Here is a 23282-nt window from a genome sequence, read left to right as displayed (position 1 = left end):
CCAGAACGTTAGCGGGACTGTGATTAGTTAGGTGGTGAGATGTGGAATAATAAAATGATCTGGTTACAGCTGAAGCTGATGAAACTTGTATCACCCCCTCCTCCCTGGTCAGGGTCCGGGTGCGTGTGATTAGCATTATCGAACTCAGAAGCTGTCAGATGTATAATTAAGGTGTGGGCGCCACACGCTCTCCGAGAGCTCGTTATGAGGGGTCATGTTTAGGAGGGAAGTGCTGTTTTCTTTGATCATCGGGGGTGGGGGGGGGGGGGTGGATGTATGGGGGGGGGGGGTTCAGATACAGCAGCAGGGCAGACGACGGTTCAGACCTCACACACTCATGATTATTAACACACAGCTCAGTCTCATATCTAAATCATCCACTGAGTATTAAACACAGTAGCGTTATGAATTTAGTCGTATCCATTTCCCTGCTGGTATTCCACTGTACTGCTGCAGACCTCCACTTCTGACTAACACACGCCCCCTCCGACACGTGTGCAGCACCGACCACTTCTTTTCCCCTGCACCGGGGTTCATACGGAGATCCGTATAGCGCACGGATCAGAGAGTCACGCACCGATCTCCATTATCCCCCGTCTCTGTGCAGCACCGTCCATCAGCCAGCAGAGGGCGTAACTGCAGCACTTATGAGGAATCCCCTCTCTATTAGACACTCCCACCCGATGGACGAGCCAATCGTCGTCTGTATAGGCGCCCGGTCGGCCGATAACAGAGCTGAGATTCTAACTTACGAGCTTAAGCACATTTTTATGTTAACACGGGATTTATAGCACACATCTACATAATCATACTAGTAATAATAATAATATTAATAAATAATAATAATAATATTAATAATAATAATAATAATATTAATAATAATAATAGTAAAAATAAAATAATAGTTATAATAATTAATAATAATAAATAATAATAATAATAATAAATAATAAAAAAATAATAATTATATTAGTAATAATAATTATTAATAATAATAATAATAACAGAATTAATAAATATGATGTTGATAATTACTAAAAATTGTTGTGATGATGATAAAACATAATAATAATTATTAATAACCAATAAATATGGTAATAATAACATAATAGTAATTAATAGTATAATGATTATTTTAATAAATAAATCTATAAATGTAATAAAGATCATGACAATAATATTGATGTCATTGATTATAATAGTAATAATAATAATTATTATAAAATATAATGATGATGATAAATAATATTAATTATTTATTATTTATTTTAAAAAATCTATATATAATAATAAAGATTGTAATAAAAATGGCAATAATAATAATTAATATAACAATAAACAATAATAATTATTATTATTGTTATTTATTTATTTATTGTTATGATAAACAAACAATAAATATGTGATTAACACAATAATAGTTATTAACATAATAATAATGATTATTTTAATAAAGAAATCTGTAAATATAATGATAAAGATTATAATAATAATAATAGTAATAGGTGTGTACTCATTAGTTTGATTGATGTTGGTGGTTTGTTGGATTTAGCCGCCCTGTCGGTTCTGGTTCTGTAGTTTTTAGACTCTGATTGATTATTTATTGTTATTTTATTTTGGGTTTGATTCTGTACTCCTGTATATTTTGGGGTCAGTGTGGGGTCAGTGTTTCTGGCTCTGTGCCGTTACTGGACCTCTTTCTGTCCGGGTCAGGTTTGTTCTGGCGTGGTCGGTTCTGGGCTCCGGTCGAGTAATTAGCGGCGGTTTGGTTTGTTTTGCGGCGCGGCGGTCGGATTTGTGAGCGTTAACCGAAATCCTCTCTCATTGGCATGCAGCAGACGGGTCGCGCGCCTGGGGGAGTGAAATCACAAACCCGTCCATATGCTGGTGCCCAGTCTGATCCCACAAGATCCTAATCGTCTTCTGTAATTACAGCGGTCCTGTCTCACACGCTCTGCATGTCTCTCGCCCGTCTCTCTCTCTCAGCTGGCTGGAAATGAGAGAGAACCCCCTCACCACCAGCCCCCCCCCTTCCCCCCCCCGCCCCCGTCAGAACGTCTGTAAATTGCTTTACGCGGCTGATGCCGAACTCGGCGGCTGTTCGCTGTTTTATTCGTTCTCTTTTTGAGAAATGATAAATAATTGTACCAGATGCGGCGATATGGCCGGACTCCAGCTGACCGCCCCCCCGGATCATTCGGCCGACCCCCTTCTGACGGGCCAATTTAATACAAACGTGAGCAAAATCTTCCCGCTAATAATTTATCATCCGCGCTCCCAATTGGTTCAACTTAATTACCCTGCCAGTTAACAAGGTCACACCCAGATGCCAAGTGCCGCTGTAGTGGGGATGATGCCGTCAGGAGCCGAGAGGTGATGACGGTCCTGTTGTAGCTCTCGTTACTGTTACACCGGGGTGAGAAACGGCAGGTGCCGGGGCCTGTCAGTCCACCCTAATTACCCCCCTCAAACCCCCGTCTGATGACGGAGCGCAGGTTTAGATCGGAGGAGATCCTTCATCATCGCTCCGTTATCAGAACCTGGAACTCTTGATCCTGGTGAGGGTCCAGACCAGGAAAGATCTCCTACCATCATCCTGAGAGCTCGACCTCTGGTCCTCTGCCCGACGTTTCCCTGATCAACACCTTCCATAAAAATCAGGACGGGGGCCCCAGGAGGGGGTTCCCCCCTGTGCTCCATCACCGCCCTATTAATATCTGTGTCTCACATGTGTGTGTCCACTGTCTTTTGGTCCATCTGAGATGATCTCAGGCCCAGAGAACTCTGAGGTGTGCGACTCTCTCTCTGTGTGTTATAGAGTTTCAAGTTGTTTCTTGATTCAGCGGCGGACTGGGTTAAGTGTCGATGATTTTCCGAAGTCAATTATCAGACTTGATCATTCAGACTTTATCAGACTTTATTAGTCAATTGTCAGACTTTTATCAGACATTAGACATTATCAGACATGTTTAGTCTATGATCTGTCCCTTATCAGACATTATTAGTCAATTATCAGACGTGATCAGTTCATTACCTGTCCCTTATCAGATGTTATTAGTCAATTATCAGACTTTTTCAGACATGATCAGACATTACTAGTCAATTATCACATTATCAGACATGATCAGTCCAATATCAGACATTAGTCAATTATCAGACGTGATCAGTTCAATATCTGTCCCGTATCAGACATTATTAGTCAATTATCAGATGTGATCAGTTCATTATCTGTCCCTTATCAGATGTTATTAGTCAATTATCAGACTTTATCAGACATGATCAGACATTACTAGTCAATTATCACATTATCAGACATGATCAGTCCAATATCAGACATTATTAGTCAATTATCAGACGTGATCAGTTCAATATCTGTCCCTTATCAGACGTAATTGGTCAATTATCAGACTTTATCAGACATGATCAGACATTACTAGTCAATTATCACATTATCAGACATGATCAGTCCAATATCAGACATTAGTCAATTATCAGACGTGATCAGTTCAATATCTGTCCCGTATCAGACATTATTAGTCAATTATCAGATGTGATCAGTTCATTATCTGTCCCTTATCAGATGTTATTAGTCAATTATCAGACTTTATCAGACATGATCAGACATTACTAGTCAATTATCAGACATGATCAGTCCAATATCAGACATTATTAGTCAATTATCAGACGTGATCAGTTCAATATATGTCCCTTATCAGACGTTATTGGTCAATTATCAGACATGATCAGACCTGATCAGACGTTAGTAGTCAATTATTAGACATGATTAGTCCATTATTAGACATTATCAGACATGATAATGAAAACTCCAGTGGCCCTTGAGCTCAGCCCTGTGTTTATGGTGCAGCGGCGGTCTGTGTTAAGTGCCAATGATTTTCCGAAGCACTCCAGATCTCATGTTTCTACATTTATCAGCTGAACATGACGGGACTCGTTTCCTTTACACTCTAACCTGCACCTTCCTGTCTGTATGTAGGCTGGTTCATGTTGTGTAGAATCCGCTATATGGTCAAAAGTATGTGGACGCCACTTCAAAGTGTATCACTGTGCACAAAGCGAGGCCCTGTAACGACATATTTTGTGAGTTTGGTGTGGACCAGATCTCTGACCTCATCCCCTATTGGAATGAATTGGAACCCAACATCAGTGCCTGCACATGCTCTTTTGACTCGAAAGTTCCCACAGACACACTCCAGAATCTTCCTTAAAGACTGGAGACTGTTATAGCTGCAAACAATAAACAGCCTCATATATAAAGCTCATGCTTTATATTATTTGAGTGTCCTACATGCTTATGCTGAGGTGTCCACATACTTCTGTACTGTATCAGTTCTGTATTGTGTCTGAGCTGAGATGGTTTGGTGAACACGTGCTTCCTCTTCATGTTCCTCAGCGCTCCAGAGCTTCGTCTCCCAGCGTCAGCAGAGCGGCTGAGCAGAAGATCCAGCAGCTGGAGGAGCTTCTCACCCTGAAGGTCATTACACACCTCACTCATTCATCCTGTCCAACCTGATCAGGGGCGCGGTGGGTCCACATGATCAGTCATGATGGTGCTTTGACACGCTGAGGAGAGATCTGTTAGTGGGAACTTCTGATCTCCATTCCAACCCCAGAACGTCTAAAAACCTTTAATCAGATCTTATTCTGATATAAAAATCATCTAGAGATGATCAGATATGATCAGACATCATTAGTCAATTATCAGACTTTATTAGACATGATCAGTCATTTTTAGTTAATTAGTAGAAATTATCAGACGTGATCAGACATTATTAGTTAATGGACATTATCAGACTATCATACAATATCAGACGTGATTGGTCAATCATCAGACTTTACTAGACATGATCAACTATTATTATTCAATTATCAGACGTGATCAGTCCATGATTAGTCTATAATCAGACTTTATCAGACGTTATCCAATCAGACATTACTAGTCAATTATCAGACATTATTAGTCAATTATCAGACATTATCAGGCATGATCAGACATTATCAGACATGATCAGTATACGGTCTGTCCATTATTAGACATTATTAGTCAACTATCAGATATCAGATTTTATCAGACACGATTAGTCTATAATTAGACATTACCTGACGTGAGCAGACATTCTTAGTCACTTATCAGATGTGATCAGACGTAATCAGACATGATCAATCCATGATATGTCCATTATCAGACTTTATTAGTCGATTATCAGACTTTACCAGGCGTGATCAGACAGTATTAGTAACTTATCAGACATTACCAGACATGATCAGTCTATGATCAGACATTATTAGTCAATTATCAGACATTATCATACATGATATGTCCATTACCAGACATGATCAGTCTGTGATTAGATAGTCTGTCAATTATCAGATGTGATCAGATGTAATCAGACATGATCAATCCATGATATGTCCATTATCAGACATTATTAGTGAATTATCAGACTTGATCAGACATTTTAAGTTAATTATCAGACATTACCAGATGTGATCAGTTTACGATCAGACGTTCTTAGTCAATTATCAGATGTGATGATTCGGAATCAGACATGATCAGTCCATGATATGACATTATTAGTGAATTATCAGATATTACCAGACGTGATCAGACATTATTAGTCACTTATCAGACATTACCAGACATGATCAGACATTATTAGTCAGTTATCAGACATAACCAGACATGATCAGTCTATGATCAGATATTCTTAGTCAATTATCATACATTATCAGACATGATCAGTCTGTGATTAGATATTCTTAGTCAATTATCAGGTGTAATCAGACATGATCAATCCATGATATGTCCATTATCAGACATTATAAGTTTATTATTAGACATTACCAGATGTGATCAGTTTATGATCAGATATTATTAGTCTGTTATCAGACTATTAGAGATGATCAGACATTTAGTTAATTATCAGACATTATTAGGAACTCCACTGGCCCTTGAGCTCAACCCTGCTGAACACCGTCGGGATGAATCGGAATGTCGATCGGGAGCCGGGACTTTGTGTTTGACCTTAAAGAATACTTTTATTTTCTACGTTTATTATGACTGTTGAGGCTGTCGAGTGTCGGCTGTATTGACGCCTGCGGCTGTACGCCGGGAGTCCCGACCTCCTGACGGTCCGGCGTCCACATACTTGTGGTTTATTGTGTGAAACTGTGCACGTCTCCAGATCTTTAGAGAGACGAGAGAGAGAGAGACAGGAGAGAGAGACAGACAGGAGAGAGAGACAGCTGCTAGTGCGCTATTAAAGATTTAAACGCCGCCGGTCCTGCTCGGATCACACACCGAGCACGTTGCCATGGTGCGCGGGCGAATCGATCGTTCGGAGGACCCTCGCTACTTCATGATGTGGCTAACGGCGTGTCACTCCTGACGAGTAGCACTCCGCTATCAATCCGCCGTGCTCATTAGAGCCGCCGCGCCGCCGCTCACGCCCCCTCCTCGGGCGAGTACCCCGGCGCTAAATCCATACGTGTCACGCGGGCGGAGGGGCGCGCGCGTTCTCTTCGTCCTTGTTAATAATAACAGGGTTCGGGGGGCGCCGCGTCCTCCCGCCCCGGCGGGGCCCGGCGTGTCATCGCGGCGGTAAACAAGCGCCCGCTCTCGCCTGCGTTCTGTCTGGGCCGGGGGCGCTCATGCAGAAAGCGGATCCGACGACCAGGTCAGAATAATGGGCCGCTGACTGTCAGGAAAATCTATACGTCTCACCCCTGAAAAGTCCCGTCCCATCTTCAGCCGCTTCTTTATTTGTTTAGTTATTTATTTACCTACTTACAAACAGCACCAGCGCATCACCAGCACCAGCGCATCATGATTTCAAAAGCGACCTCTCTGTACACACACACACACACCCCTCCTCGTTCACCCCGAAATCCTTGACTTACCCCCCGCCGAGGGCTCTAAGTCGGAGTGAAGGAGCGGACGAGCGTAGAAGGAGTAGCGAAGGAGTCGGCGTCTCCCCGCTGACCGGCCGGTGAAATGTCAGGCTGTAATTACGTCTCAGGTGCCAGGTTGGCGTGGAAACGCTTATCAGTGTCTCGCTCTGACGGAGAAGCCGGAGCGGAACGGGAGGCGGGCGTGAACGAGCCGGAGAGCACTTTGTTTTTATTTATTTCTTTCTTTCTTTCTTTATTTATTTATTTATTTCTATAAAGAGAGAAAAGTTTCGGGTTCCGTCTAACAAAGTGAAACTGCAGGAGCGGCGAGCAGAACCTTCAGACTCCTGCTAAACTCTTCACTTATTCCTGCAGCAGAGGTCACAACCAGCCCAACACGCTATTTTTAAAGTGCTAACGTGTGTGTGTGTGTGTGTGTGTGTGTGTGTGTGTGTGTGTGTGTGTGTGTGTGTGTGTGCGCGCGTGTGTGTGTGTGTGCGTGTGTGTGTGTGCCCGCGTTACAGACGCTGGAGGTAGAGGAGTTGAGGCGAGCGCATGCCGAGCGCCGTGATCGTCTGCGTCTGATTCAGACCAATTACCGAGCGGTGAGGGAGCAGCTGAGGGAGGTGGAGGACGCCAACGACCTGTGAGTGCATGAACACCGCATAAACACCGCCGCTCTCCGGCGAACACCGGCCTACACTTTAAACACCGCCGCTCTTCACCAGACACCGCAAGAAATACCAACATTGCTTATCAAACACCACAGTAAATACCAGCTTTCTACATCTCACACCACACTAAATACCAGCGTTCCTTATCAAAGCACAGTAAACACCAGCTTCTTATATTAAACACCACACTAAATACCAGCGTTCCTTATCAAACCACAGTAAACACCAGCTTCTTATATTAAACACCACACTCAATATCAGCTGCTTATATTAACCACACTAAATACCAACATTCCCTATCAAACACCGCATTAAATACCAGCTTCTTCTATCAAACATCACCAGCTTTCTACATCCAGCTTTCTACATCCAACAACACACTAAATACCAACATTCCTTATCAAACATTACAATAAATACCAGCTTCTTCTATCAAACATCAGAATAAATACCAGCTTTTTATATCAAACACCGCAATAAATACCAGCTTTTTATATCAAACACCGCAATAAATACCAGCTTCTTCTATCAAACATCAGAATAAATACCAGCTTTTTATATCAAACACCGCAATAAATACCAGCTTTTTATATCAAACACCGCAATAAATTCCAGCTTCTTCTATCAAACACCGCAATAAATTCCAGCTTCTTCTATCAAACCCCACAATAAATACTAGCTTCTTCTATCAAACATTGCAGTAAATACCAGCTTCTTCTATCAAACACCACAGTGCCAGCTTTCTACATCCAACATCACACTAAATACCAGCTTTTATATTAAACGCAGCAATAAATACCAACATTCCTTATCAAACGCCACAGTAACCACCAGCTTTGTACATCAAACAGCACAGTAAATACCATTTTATTATTTTAAACACCACTCTCAATACCAACATTCCATATCAAACACCACAATCAATACCACCTTCTTATATCAAACACCAAAGTAAATACCAGCTTCTTATATTTATATTTAACACCGCAGTGCAAGATTTCTACATCCAACACCACAGTGCCAACTTCTAAAATTAAACACCAACACAATTCAATTTTTTTTAGCAAACAAGACAAACTTTAAACAGCAATGTTCTCAAGCATCATAAAAATGCCAGCTTACGTTGTTAAACACCACAATAAAATGTCAGCTATTAAATGAAACACCACAGAAACAGCCTGTCTGCACCATTCATTCTTAAACACCACAAAACAGGTGGTGTTTGGTGGTAGAATCTGATTCTGGTGTGAGGTGGATCTGAGCGATGGTGCTGGAGTCATTAGGGTTCGGCGCCCCTCTCGCTCCTCTCAGAGCCTCTTAAATGGAACTAATAGGGGCGAGTGTTGAGGATCCACGAGGGACTGGGGCGTTGACCTCGTCGACTCGTTTCTCTCCGGGTTAATTAAAGAAAACAGAGGAGAGCCGGTGTGAAGGAACCGTGAACCTATCAGACACCAGCGGTCTGATTCTACGTCTAATCACACCACACATGCCAACAGAGCCACCATAGAAAGATCCGGCAACAACAGTATAATAATGGAACGTTCTTACTGGGTAGAACCTTCATCATTCAACAAGGTCTTCCAAACGTTCCTTTGATCTGAGTGGGATGACCTCTCATCATCCCCCCCCTTCCACCACGCCCGGTTCTCCACTGAGTTTGGATCTGCTTGTGATAAAGTTCTACCTGCTGAACTGCCGCTCACTGGATGTTTGAACCTTGGAGGATGTTCTGATGATCCCAGAAGATCAGAAGTTTCTGAGGTGCTCAAACCATCCTGTCTGGCACCAACAACCATGGCATGGTCAGATCTTTCCCTCAAGAAGTGCTGTATTAATTCAAAGGTTAAGGGTTTGAATCCCAGCTCTGCCGTGCAGTCGCTGTTGGACCCTTGAGCGCGGCTTTAAACCATTCTAACTCCAAGGGTCATTCTGGATCCTTATGGTCCTCATATCAGACTTGGCACAGTACGAAGCCCGTCTATTTCTATCTGGGCTTGGAACCTGTACTGAGAGCGCACCGAGATTCGAACCCAGATCCTCAGATCTGAGCAATAGTGGACGAGCATGATTTACATTTTCTGCATTTGGCAGACGCTTTTATCCAAAGCTACCTACAGTGTACTGTCTAAGCAATTAAGGGTTAAGGGCCTCGCTCAAGGACCCAACAGTGGTGGGGCTTGAACCGGCAACCCTCTGATTACTAGACCACTACCTTAACCACTAGGCTACAATTGTGATTTACCACTGCACCCAAGCGCAAAGCAGCTTCTACACACCAAACTTATCCAATTACGCCTTCATGAGCCTTACAGGGGTTTAGTCATGTCCAAACGGAAGAGGTCCTTCCCTAAACTCTTGCCATGAAGTTGAACATGTAGTTTATTTAGTAGAATTGACGTTACACACCTGTCAGCGATGGAAGGTGGCGGCTTAACGGTTAAGGTGCTTGACCAGTCATCAGAAGGACGCTGATTTGAGTCCGACCACTGCCTTGTTTCCACTGTTGGGCCCTTGAGCGAGGCCCTTAAGCCTTACTGCTCGGGTTATATACAGGCACAGCTGTAAGTCGCTTTGGATAAAATAAAAGACCCGGACCGTACTGGACTGTAATTAAATCAGAATCATGATTTATTTTAGACACGATGATTTAAATGAACAATAAAATACTTTACGTAAGCGTGAGGAGTTTAAGTGTGAAAGTTTTGGGTTTCTTTGGGTCCCGTCGGCTCTGACGGCGTGGGCCGTGATGCCAGAGCGTCGGCGCTGTAGCTTTGTGGCGGTTCGAGGCTGCGCCCCGTCTCTCAGGTCCGTGGAGATCGGCGCCGTCTGTTTGGGAGACAATAGGAAATGAAGAAGCTGCGTTAAACGCGGCGAAATCAGTTCTAACAAGCCAGGGGGGAACGCGCCGCCTCTTATCGCTTTTCGGGGCTTGTTAAGGAGCCCCCAGCCGCCGCCCCCACCCCCTGCCCCGTTCCTCCACTTACAGTCTCTCATAAAACAGCGCGCTGGGTGGTGCGGGGTTGATGGGATTGGGTTAACGTGGGTTAAACCTACACACTCGCTTCCTCTCCTCTCCAGGAATTCCTCGAAATTTCTTCCGGGTTTCTTCTGAAGCGATTCATCACTCGTACCACGGTGCGCGCCGGGCGATTCATCTATTAACCATCGCGGCTAAGTGGATTAGCACCTGCTGGCGGAAACCAGGTTCACCGGAGAGGTCGGAGTTCGCCAGGCTGAAGATGGAAGAGCGAGCTCTGTTAAAATGTGAACGGACTCACACCAGAGCCCTGAGGAACTCACCACATTGTTTACCATTAGCTCTGTGTAAAGCATCATCTTTAGAATACACATGCCCGTTCATAAGATTATAAATCAGGTCGTCGCGGCGGGAAACGTAAATGGATTTGAGTCGACGGATTTGTATAAATTCGGCAGTTAGTCGCCACTTTTCCACTAGCTGACGGTTTATTTTGGGGTTTTCTGGTTTGTCGTGTGTTCCCGGCAGAAAAACACACGCTGGAACCAGAGCTGGATCTGGAATACATCGTATCGAGTCTCAGCTCTGCCTACCAGCTAAGGCTGAGCGGCCACATGAACAACGATTGGCCTTTTGTTCAGATATGGGCGGGACTAAGCCGGATGGGGTCTCTCTCTCATGACTGGTGCAATTACGACCTCTGCTGGCTGAGTGATGGCGCCTGCACAGAGAAGAGGAAAGAGTGCTGTCAGGGTGCGTCTCTCCGTACACAACGCTGAGCTGCACTGCACTCGTCAAAGTGTAGGTGATAAGATGCATACGGCTGCTGCCCACGTGTTGTGGGGGGGGGCGTTACTCTGTGTGTGTCATTCTGTGTGTGTGTGTGTGTTACTGTATTGTGTGTGTTACTCTGTGTGTATGTGTGTTACTGTGTGTAGGTGTGTTACTGTGTTGTGTGTGTAGATGTTACTGTGTGTGTAGATGTGTTATTGTGTTGTGTGTGTTATTATGTGTGTGTGTAGATGTGTTACTGTGTGTGTAGATGTGTTATTGTGTTGTGTGTGTGTTATTATGTGTGTGTGTAGATGTGTTACTGTGTGTGTGTGTAGATGTAACTGTGTGTGTGTAGATGTGTTACTGTGTGTGTAGATGTGTTATTGTGTTGTGTGTGTGTTATTATGTGTGTGTAGATGTGTGTGTGTTACTGTGTGGTGTGTGTTACTGTGTGTGTGTTACTATGTGTGTAGATGTGTTATTGTGTTGTGTGTGTGTTATTATGTGTGTAGATGTGTTACTGTGTGGTGTGTGTGTGTTACTATGTGTGTGTAGATGTGTTACTGTGTGGTGTGTGTTACTGTGTGTGTAGATGTGTTATTGTGTTGTGTGTGTGTGTTATTGTGTGTGTGTAGATGTGTTACTTTGTGGTGTGTGTGTGTTACTATGTGTGTGTAGATGTGTTACTGTGCAGTGTGTGTGTTACTATGTGTGTGTGTTACTATGTGTGTAGATGTGTTACTGTGTGTGTGTAGATGTGTTATTGTGTTTTGTGTGTGTTATTATGTGTGTATAGATGTGTTACTGTGTGGTGTGTGTGTTACTATGTGTGTAGATGTGTGTTACTATGTGTGTGTGTTACTATGTGTGTAGATGTGTTACTATGTGTGTGTGTGTTACTATGTGTGTAGATGTGTGTTACTATGTGTGTAGATGTGTGTTACTATGTGTGTGTGTTACTATGTGTGTGTGTTACTATGTGTGTGTGTGTGTTACTATGTGTGTGTGTGTGTTACTATGTGTGTGTGTGTGTGTGTGTGTTACTATGTGTGTGTGTGTTACTATGTGTGTGTTACTGTGTGTGTGTTACTATGTTACTATGTTACTGTGTGTGTAGATGTGTTATTGTGTTGTGTGTGTGTTATTATGTGTGTGTGTAGATGTGTTACTGTGTGTGTGTGTAGATGTAACTGTGTGTGTGTAGATGTGTTACTGTGTGGTGTGTGTGTTACTATGTTACTATGTTACTGTGTGTGTAGATGTGTTATTGTGTTGTGTGTGTGTTATTATGTGTGTGTAGATGTGTTACTGTGTGTGTGTGTAGATGTAACTGTGTGTGTGTAGATGTGTTACTGTGTGTGTAGATGTGTTATTGTGTTGTGTGTGTGTTATTATGTGTGTGTAGATGTGTTACTGTGTGGTGTGTGTGTTACTATGTGTGTGTGTGTGTGTGTGTGTGTGTGTTACTGTGTGGTGTGTGTGTTACTGTGTGTGTGTTACTATGTGTGTAGATGTGTTATTGTGTTGTGTGTGTGTTATTATGTGTGTAGATGTGTTACTGTGTGGTGTGTGTGTTACTGTGTGTGTGTGTGTGTGTGTGTGTGTTACTATGTGTGTGTAGATGTGTTACTGTGTGGTGTGTGTTACTATGTGTGTGTAGATGTGTTATTGTGTTGTGTGTGTGTGTTATTGTGTGTGTGTAGATGTGTTACTTTGTGGTGTGTGTGTGTTACTATGTGTGTGTGTGTGTGTTACTATGTGTGTGTAGATGTGTTACTGTGCAGTGTGTGTGTTACTATGTGTGTGTGTTACTATGTGTGTAGATGTGTTACTGTGTGTGTGTAGATGTGTTACTGTGTGTGTAGATGTGTTATTGTGTTTTGTGTGTGTTATTATGTGTGTATAGATGTGTTACTGTGTGGTGTGTGTGTTACTATGTGTGTAGATGTGTGTTACTATGTGTGTGTGTTACTATGTGTGTAGATGTGTTACTATGTGTGTGTGTGTTACTATGTGTGTAGATGTGTGTTACTATGTGTGTAGATGTGTGTTACTATGTGTGTGTGTGTTACTATGTGTGTGTGTTACTATGTGTGTGTGTGTTACTATGTGTGTGTGTGTGTTACTATGTGTGTGTGTGTGTGTGTGTGTGTGTTACTATGTGTGTGTGTGTTACTATGTGTGTGTTACTGTGTGTGTGTGTTACTATGTTACTATGTTACTGTGTGTGTAGATGTGTTATTGTGTTGTGTGTGTGTTATTATGTGTGTGTGTAGATGTGTTACTGTGTGTGTGTGTAGATGTAACTGTGTGTGTGTAGATGTGTTACTGTGTGTGTAGATGTGTTATTGTGTTGTGTGTGTGTTATTATGTGTGTGTAGATGTGTTACTGTGTGGTGTGTGTGTTACTATGTGTGTGTGTGTGTGTTACTGTGTGGTGTGTGTGTTACTGTGTGTGTGTTACTATGTGTGTAGATGTGTTATTGTGTTGTGTGTGTGTTATTATGTGTGTAGATGTGTTACTGTGTGGTGTGTGTGTTACTGTGTGTGTGTGTGTGTGTGTGTGTGTGTTACTATGTGTGTGTAGATGTGTTACTGTGTGGTGTGTGTTACTATGTGTGTGTAGATGTGTTATTGTGTTGTGTGTGTGTGTTATTGTGTGTGTGTAGATGTGTTACTTTGTGGTGTGTGTGTGTTACTATGTGTGTGTGTGTGTGTTACTATGTGTGTGTAGATGTGTTACTGTGCAGTGTGTGTGTTACTATGTGTGTGTGTTACTATGTGTGTAGATGTGTTACTGTGTGTGTGTAGATGTGTTACTGTGTGTGTAGATGTGTTATTGTGTTTTGTGTGTGTTATTATGTGTGTATAGATGTGTTACTGTGTGGTGTGTGTGTTACTATGTGTGTAGATGTGTGTTACTATGTGTGTGTGTTACTATGTGTGTAGATGTGTTACTATGTGTGTAGATGTGTGTTACTATGTGTGTAGATGTGTGTAGATGTGTGTTACTATGTGTGTGTGTTACTATGTGTGTGTGTTACTATGTGTGTGTGTGTTACTATGTGTGTGTGTGTGTTACTATGTGTGTGTGTGTGTGTGTGTGTTACTATGTGTGTGTGTGTTACTATGTGTGTGTTACTGTGTGTGTGTGTTACTATGTTACTATGTTACTGTGTGTGTAGATGTGTTATTGTGTTGTGTGTGTGTTATTATGTGTGTGTGTAGATGTGTTACTGTGTGTGTGTGTAGATGTAACTGTGTGTGTGTAGATGTGTTACTGTGTGTGTAGATGTGTTATTGTGTTGTGTGTGTGTTATTATGTGTGTGTAGATGTGTTACTGTGTGGTGTGTGTGTTACTATGTGTGTGTGTGTGTGTGTGTTACTGTGTGGTGTGTGTGTTACTGTGTGTGTGTTACTATGTGTGTAGATGTGTTATTGTGTTGTGTGTGTGTTATTATGTGTGTGTAGATGTGTTACTGTGTGGTGTGTGTGTTACTGTGTGTGTGTGTTACTATGTGTGTGTAGATGTGTTACTGTGTGGTGTGTGTTACTATGTGTGTGTAGATGTGTTATTGTGTTGTGTGTGTGTGTTATTGTGTGTGTGTAGATGTGTTACTTTGTGGTGTGTGTGTGTTACTATGTGTGTGTGTGTGTGTTACTATGTGTGTGTAGATGTGTTACTGTGCAGTGTGTGTGTTACTATGTGTGTGTGTTACTATGTGTGTAGATGTGTTACTATGTGTGTGTAGATGTTACTGTGTGTGTGTAGATGTGTTACTGTGTGTGTAGATGTGTTATTGTGTTTTGTGTGTGTTATTATGTGTGTATAGATGTGTTACTGTGTGGTGTGTGTGTTACTATGTGTGTAGATGTGTGTTACTATGTGTGTGTGTTACTATGTGTGTAGATGTGTTACTATGTGTGTAGATGTGTGTTACTATGTGTGTGTGTTACTATGTGTGTAGATGTGTTACTATGTGTGTGTGTTACTATGTGTGTGTTACTATGTGTGTAGATGTGTGTTACTATGTGTGTGTGTGTGTGTGTGTGTGTTACTATGTGTGTGTGTGTGTGTTACTGTGTGTGTGTTACTATGTGTGTGTGTGTTACTATGTGTGTGTGTGTGTGTGTTACTATGTGTGTGTGTGTGTTACTGTGTGTGTGTTACTATGTGTGTGTGTGTTACTGTGTGTGTGTGTTACTATGTGAGTGTGTGTGTTACTATGTGTGTGTGTGTGTGTTACTATGTGTGTGTGTTACTATGTGTGTGTGTGTGTTACTGTGGGGTGTGTGTGTTACTATGTGTGTGTGTGTGTTACTATGTGTGTGTGTTACTATGTGTGTGTGTGTGTTACTGTGTGTGTGTGTGTGTGTTACTATGTGTGTGTTTTACTATGTGTGTGTGTGTTACTATGTGTGTGTGTGTGTGTGTTACTATATGTGTGTGTGTGTGTTACTATGTGTGTGTGTGTTACTATGTGTGTGTGTGTTACTATGTGTGTGTTACTGTGTGTGTGTGTGTTACTGTGTGTGTGTTACTATGTGTGTGTGTGTGTGTGTGTGTGTGTGTGTGTGTTACTATGTGTGTGTGTGTGTGTGTGTGTGTTACTATGTGTGTGTGTGTGTGTGTGTGTTACTATGTGTGTGTGTGTGTTACTATGTGTGTGTGTTACTATGTGTGTGTGTGTGTGTGTTACTGTGTAGTGTGTGTGTTACTATGTGTGTGTGTTACTATGTGTGTAGATGTGTTACTATGTGTGTGTAGATGTGTTACTGTGTGTGTAGATGTGTTATTGTGTTTTGTGTGTGTTATTATGTGTGTAGATGTGTGTTACTATGTGTGTAGATGTGTTACTATGTGTGTGTGTGATACTATGTGTGTAGATGTGTGTTACTATGTGTGTGTGTTACTATGTGTGTAGATGTGTTACTATGTGTGTGTGTGTTACTGTGTGGTGTGTGTGTTACTATGTGTGTAGATGTGTGTTACTATGTGTGTAGATGTGTTACTATGTGTGTGTGTGATACTATGTGTGTAGATGTGTGTTACTATGTGTGTGTGTTACTATGTGTGTAGATGTGTTACTATGTGTGTGTGTGTGTAGATGTGTGTTACTATGTGTGTGTTACTATGTGTGTAGATGTGTTACTATGTGTGTGTGTTACTATGTGTGTAGATGTGTGTTACTATGTGTGTGTGTGTGTGTGTGTTACTATGTGTGTGTGTGTGTTACTGTGTGTGTGTGTTACTATGTGTGTGTGTGTGTGTGTGTGTTACTATGTGTGTGTGTGTGTGTTACTATGTGTGTGTGTGTTACTGTGTGTGTGTGTTACTTTGTGTGTGTGTGTGTTACTATGTGTGTGTGTGTGTGTTACTATGTGTGTGTGTGTTACTATGTGTGTGTGTGTTACTATGTGTGTGTGTTACTATGTGTGTGTGTGTTATGTGTGTGTGTGTGTGTGTTACTATGTGTGTGTGTGTGTTACTATGTGTGTGTGTGTGTGTGTGTTACTTTGTGTGTGTGTGTGTGTGTACTATGTGTGTGTGTGTGTGTGTGTGTTACTGTGTGTTGTGTGTGTTACTATGTATGTGTGTGTGTTACTGTGTGGTGAGATCTGGAGCTCTGGAGTTCACACACACACACACACACACACATAGTAACACACACACACACATAGTAACACACACACACACACATAGTAACACACACACACACAAAGTAACACACACATAGTAACACACACACATAGTAACACACACACACACATAGTAACACACACACCACACAGTAACACACACATAGTAACACACACAACACACAGTACTGCACCGGGGGCGGCTGATCACGGTCGGCAGGGTGTGGCTCGGTGAGACCCTGCCCCGCCCCTGGCAGGTGAAAAGAAGCGATCGGCGGCTGTGCCCAGTTACCAATGAGAGGAAGACGAACTCCAACTGGAGCTCAGTATAGAATTGATTTAAATTCTCTTAAATGTTTCATCATTCCGAGTGAAGGGAGAGTCTACGTGACGGTAGTGAGCCCTGCTCTGTTGTGCAGTTTGGAATCAGTAGTGCTGATTGACAGACGGGAGAGGAAGTTGGAGGTGATGAGATTCTGGTCTGGAGTGACGAGGAGTTTATTAGAGCGCGGGTGAATTCATTCATCAGGGTTTAAATATTAAGGAGTGCAGCAGCCTGTCGCTTCTTTTCACCTACCAGTGAGCGACGAGAGGAAGACGGGCTCTGATTGGCTACGACTGGATGGGGTGAAAAAGGGGGGGAAATTTAGCGGATGCTTTTATTCAAAGAGAGTTACAGTACTGTGGCAGTATACTGTCTAAGCAACTGAGAGCTAAGGGTCTTGCTCAGGGGCCCAACAGTGGCAACCTGGCAGTGCTGGGGCTTGAACCTGTGACCTTTTTCACTTTTTTACTGGACCAGATGTTTTCACTTCATGGTTCCGAGTGAAGGGAGAGTCTACGTGACAGTAGTGAGCCCTGCTCTGTTGTACGGTTTGGACTCGGTGGCGCCCCTTAGAGGGGCGGAGTACGCAGGATGTTTCGGGAGGAGAGACTGAGATGAACTGAGCATGTGCAGAAGAGGAACGAGAGTTAATTGTTCAGAAATACGCCGGTCGATCAAAACTCGGGATTATTAGTGTGCATGTACACGCCTGTGTGTGTGTGTGTGTGTGTGTGTGTGTGTGTGCGTGCGTGTGCGTGTGTGTGTGTGTGCGTGTGTGTGTGTGTGTGTGTGCAGGACCTGCCGTGCTGCAGCATTAAGAATTTATACAGTGAGGTGCGCTGATGAGACCGACCTCGTTTGTGTTGGACATTTGCATGGCCCACAGGATCCCCACTGCAGCGTCCACTCAGGACCACCGTCTGTGTGTGTGTGTGTGTGTGTGTGTGTGTGTGTGTGTGTGGCAGATTCAAGGCCACTCATTTGAATAATGGCGAGCACAAACACTCAGGTTTAGAGCCGTGTTACCCGACACACGTCCCCCGTGTTTACAGCACCGGGAGCGCCCGGGTGAAGCGCGGCGGGGGGCGCGGCGGGGGGGCGCGGCGGGGGGCGCGGGCGGTCACTGTACCAGGTGAATTTATTCATCAGGGTTTGAATATTAAGGACCGCAGTATGTCTTTATTTTTGTGGACGGGGTAAACAGAAGGCAGTGATGCCCTCCTGGATCTGGGTGCTTTGTTGGTGATCTTTGGGACTAAGGCGTCGGACTGCGAGAGCAGCGAATCAGCAGATTAAATATGAACCACCTGACGTCCACAGACAGGTTCCAAATAAATCATTATATACACTGTGTGCTCAAAAGTATTGGGACGTCAAAACAGTCACTAACAGCTGTAATAAATCAATCATATACTTTGCAGCAATAGTTTAGGGAAGGCCCTTTTCAGCATGTCTTGCACAGCCCTGAGCTCAACCCCACTCAACAGCTCTGGGACGAACCGGAACACCGACTGATCACCGATCAGTATCCAGCCATACAAATTATGTCATTCAATAATTTCCTTCGGGATAAATAAAGTATCGATCTATTTATCTATCTTTTGTGCTACTGAACAGCCACAAATTCCCACACTTCAAAATCTTCTAGGAAATGTGATTTATGAGCAGTGTGTGATGTTGCTTCCAGTGTTAGTCTGGAACTCAGTAGTTAGTGATGCGAGGAGCTTCAGCACCGAGCTGTTGTTGCATCTGTGGACTCGTCTGAACCGTGTTTGGTTCTGTTGGAGGAACTGTGGTGGATACATGGAGGTTTATTACCCAGCACTGACTCTGTGTGTGTGTGTGTGTGTGTGTGTGTGTGTGTGTGTGTGTGTGTGTGTGTGTGTGTGTGTGTGTGTGTGTGTGTGTAGGCCTGCAGGTAGGAGGAAGCGAGCTGAGCCGTGGCAGCTTCGACAGGAGAACAGTGATGCAGTTTGGAATGAGTTAGCCTTCTACAAGAGGGAGAACAAAAAGCTCCTCACCGAAAAGTAAGAGTGTGTGTGTGTGTGTGTGTGTGTGTGTGTGTGTGTGTGATACTGTGTGTGTGTGTGTTACTCTGTGTGTATAGATGTGTGTGTGTGTGTGTAGATTTATTACTGTGTTTGTGTGTTACTGTGTTGTGTGTGTGTGTTACTCTGTGTGTGTGTGTGTGTGTGTTACTGTGTTGTGTGGGTGGGTGTTACTTTGTGTGTGTGTGTGTGTTACTCTATGTATGTGTGTGTTACTCTGTGTTGTGTGTGTGTGTTACTCTGTGTGTGTTACTCTGTGTGTGTGTGTGTTACTGTGTTGTGTGGGTGTGTGTTACTTTGTGAGTGTGTGTGTGTGTGTGTTACTCTGTATGTGTGTGTTACTCTGTGTTGTGTGTGTGTGTGTTACTCTTTGTGTGTTACTCTGTGTGTGTGTGTGTTACTGTGTTGTGTGGGTGTGTGTTACTTTGTGTGTGTGTGTGTGTGTGTTACTCTGTATGTGTGTTACTCTGTGTGTGTTACTCTGTGTGTGTGTGTGTTACTGTGTTGTGTGGGTGTGTGTTACTTTGTGAGTGTGTGTGTGTGTGTTACTCTGTATGTGTGTTACTCTGTGTTGTGTGTGTGTGTGTTACTCTGTGTGTGTTACTCTGTGTGTGTTACTCTGTGTGTGTGTGTTACTGTGTTGTGTGGGTGTGTGTTACTTTGTGTGTGTGTGTGTTACTCTATGTATGTGTGTGTTACTCTGTGTTGTGTGTGTGTTACTCTGTGTGTGTGTGTTACTGTGTTGTGTGGGTGTGTGTTACTTTGTGTGTGTGTGTGTGTGTGTGTGTGTGTGTGTGTGTGTTACTCTATGTATGTGTGTGTTACTCTGTGTTGTGTGTGTGTGTTACTCTGTGTGTTTTACTCTGTGTGTGTGTGTTACTGTGTTGTGTGGGTGTGTGTTACTTTGTGTGTGTGTTACTCTATGTATGTGTGTGTTACTCTGTGTTGTGTGTGTTACTGTGTTGTGTGTGTTACTGTTTGTGTGTATTACTGTGTGTGTGTGTTACTCTGTGTGTATTACTGTGTGTGTGTGTATTACTGTGTGTGTGTTACTCTGTGTGTGTGTGTTACTCTGTGTGTGTTAATCTGTGTGTGTTACTCTGTGTGTGTGTTACTGTGTGTGTGTTACTGTGTGTGTGTGTGTTACTCTGTATTACTGTGTGTGTGTGTGTGTGTTACTCTGTGTGTATTACTGTGTGTGTGTGTGTTACTCTGTGTGTATTACTGTGTGTGTGTGTTACTGTGTGTGTGTGTGTTACTCTGTATTACTGTGTGTGTGTGTGTGTGTTACTCTGTGTGTATTACTGTGTGTGTGTGTGTATTACTGTGTGTGTGTTACTCTGTGTGTATTACTGTGTGTGTGTGTTACTCTGTGTGTATTACTGTGTGTGTGTGTGTTACTGTGTGTGTGTGTGTTACTCTGTATTACTGTGTGTGTGTGTGTGTTACTCTGTGTGTATTACTGTGTGTGTGTGTGTATTACTGTGTGTGTGTTACTCTGTGTGTATTACTGTGTGTGTGTATTACTGTGTGTGTGTTACTCTGTGTGTGTGTTACTCTGTGTGTGTTACTCTGTGTGTGTTACTCTGTGTGTGTGTGTTACTGTGTATTACTGTGTGTGTGTGTGTGTTACTCTGTGTGTATTACTGTGTGTGTGTGTTACTGTGTGTGTTACTCTGGGATGAACTAGAACACCAACTGAAAGTAATCAGCGCCCAGCCGTACAAATGCTGCCATCTTTTGACTGAACGGGCACAAATTCCCACAGTCTTGTGAGAAGCTTCTCAGAAAGGGTCACACAGAGGTCGTCCTATTTTAATCGGGTTTGTTTTTAAACGACATGGACGGCCTCCGAATGTTTTTGGTCATATCCCACTCCCCGGGAGCCCGTGTGGGGAACAGGAACATTTTGGTGCCCCTAACATACCCCCAAATCCAGCGTCAGCAGTTCCAGTAGTCACACTTCCCCAAAATTCCACATTGGATGCTAGTGAGCCCCATGAGTATCACCACCCTCATCCAAACAAGCCCCCCCACTACCCGCTGGGCATTGCACCCAGCCTGCCCTCTCTAACCCCAGTAGGTCCAATCTCAGAATGACCCCTGCTAGACCCTTTTGTAGGGTCCAGCACCCCGTCCCACCCCCCGAAGGTCCTCCCCTCAGGTACAGCGGGTCCTCGGTGACCCCGGCGTTACATCCAAACCCCAATCTGTAGACCCACTCTCAGGTAGAAAGAGCTTTCGGCAGCTCCCCCCCCCCCCCCCCCCCCCCCCACTCGGCCCGTCAGCGGCAGCAGGAGCGGCGGGCCCCGAGCGGGCAGCGGCCAGCGCTAGGCCGTAATTAGCTTGGACAGCTCGAGCTCAGGCAGCCAGGCTACATCATAATGAGCTCAGCTGGGATTAGGAGGACACGGCGAGGAACGGGGAGGGGGGGGCAGGGGTAGAGATCAAACGGGGAGGGGGGTTTATGCGGCACGTTGGCTGGCAGGGTTAGACCCCTCAGCGCAGCGCCGACCAAATGAGGCCTGGCAAGCCGAGAGCCGAGTCCCGGAGCAGACAAGTGCACCGGTAATTAACACACACACACACTCATACACACGCTGGCAGTGGCACCGAACGCGCCCGTCTCTGGAGGGCACCGAGTAAACCCGCTCCGAGTTTCTCTGGATTCGGGTTACGTCGGAGTAAATCTGTGTTTCTTGACGGCGTTTTGAGATCTGTGAGGGTCTGTAAATAATAAAAGATAAAAATAAATCAGCGCCCAACGCCGACCAGCTAAATCTTTTCTTCATGGAAGGAGATGATGAGGACGGAGGTGGCATCGCTGGCACGGCATCACCCGTAATCATTAGCACCAGCGTCGATCGTTAACGCCGGGCTGAAACCACACACGCACACGGAGCTGCTAATGTGATCCAGGACCTGAGTGGGGGTACAGACTTTAACACCCGCTAGACGAGTGTGGACGCACTGCGGGCGACGTGCCACCCTCACACAGAGGCGATTACGGTCCTGTCCACACTTTTACCGCCGCTTTTGCGGGGTGACGTTCATCCTGGAGGTGTCGAACTCCACATCACACCATCTACGAGGGTTCTCCTTCCCTTCCACTGGGCAGAGACCCAGCTGTTCTAAATACTGGAACAGGAACGGGCGTTCCCATGGAGATAACCGGTTTCTGAGCTGTGCTCAAGGGTCCAACAGTCCAACGATCTTTAATTAAATCCCCAATCCAATCCCTGATCCAATCCCTGATCCAGGCTCTAATATAGGCTTTAATCCAATCCCTAATCCAATCTCTATTCCGATCTCTAATAAAATCCCCAATCCTATTCCTGGTCCAGTCTCCAGTCCAATCCCTGGTTCAGTCCATAATCCACTCCCTGGGTCAATTTCTGTTATAATCCCTAATCCAATCCCTGGTCCAATCTCTAATCCAATCCCAGGTCCAGTCCCTAATACAATCTCTAAACCATTCTCTCGTCCAATCCCTGGTCTAGTCCATAATCCACTCCCTGGGTCAATCTCTATTATAATCCCTAATCCAATCCCTGGTCCAATCTCTAATCCAATCCCAGGTCCAGTCCCTAATACAATCTCTAAACCATTCTCTCGTCCAATCCCTGGTCTAGTCCATAATTCACTCCCTGGGTCAATCTCTATTATAATCCCTAATCCAATCCCTGGTCCAATCACTAATTAAATCCATGGTCCAATCTCCAGTCCAATCCCTAATCCAATCCCAGCAACCAGCCTCTAATCCAATCCCAGTTCCAGTCTCTAATCCAATCTCTGGTCCAGTCTCTATTCCAATCTCTATTTAAATCCCTAATCCAATCTTGAATCCAATTCCTGGTCCAATATTTAAACCAGGCCGTAATTCCGGCCCTAATCCAATCTCTAATCCAATCCATAATACAATCTCTAATCT

General features: G+C 43.9%; 1 protein-coding gene across 3 annotated transcripts in view; it reads left to right on the top strand.

The window, feature by feature from the left end:
• The window catches only part of cntln (centlein, centrosomal protein), a 97817-nt gene that overhangs the window by 24508 nt on the left and 50027 nt on the right, over positions 1 to 23282 (top strand). For all 3 annotated transcript variants that reach the window (XM_062995473.1, XM_062995474.1, XM_062995472.1), the window contains 3 exons: positions 4412 to 4492; positions 7434 to 7555; positions 19214 to 19330. In XM_062995473.1, the coding sequence (XP_062851543.1) occupies positions 4412 to 4492; positions 7434 to 7555; positions 19214 to 19330 (320 nt within the window). The remainder of the gene's footprint in view (positions 1 to 4411; positions 4493 to 7433; positions 7556 to 19213; positions 19331 to 23282) is intronic.

The sequence above is a fragment of the Trichomycterus rosablanca genome, chromosome 5 (assembly GCF_030014385.1).
Source record: "Trichomycterus rosablanca isolate fTriRos1 chromosome 5, fTriRos1.hap1, whole genome shotgun sequence".
Taxonomy (NCBI): domain Eukaryota; kingdom Metazoa; phylum Chordata; class Actinopteri; order Siluriformes; family Trichomycteridae; genus Trichomycterus; species Trichomycterus rosablanca.
The sequence above is the reverse complement of the archived record's forward strand: the minus strand, read 5'-3'. Positions and strand labels throughout refer to the sequence as shown.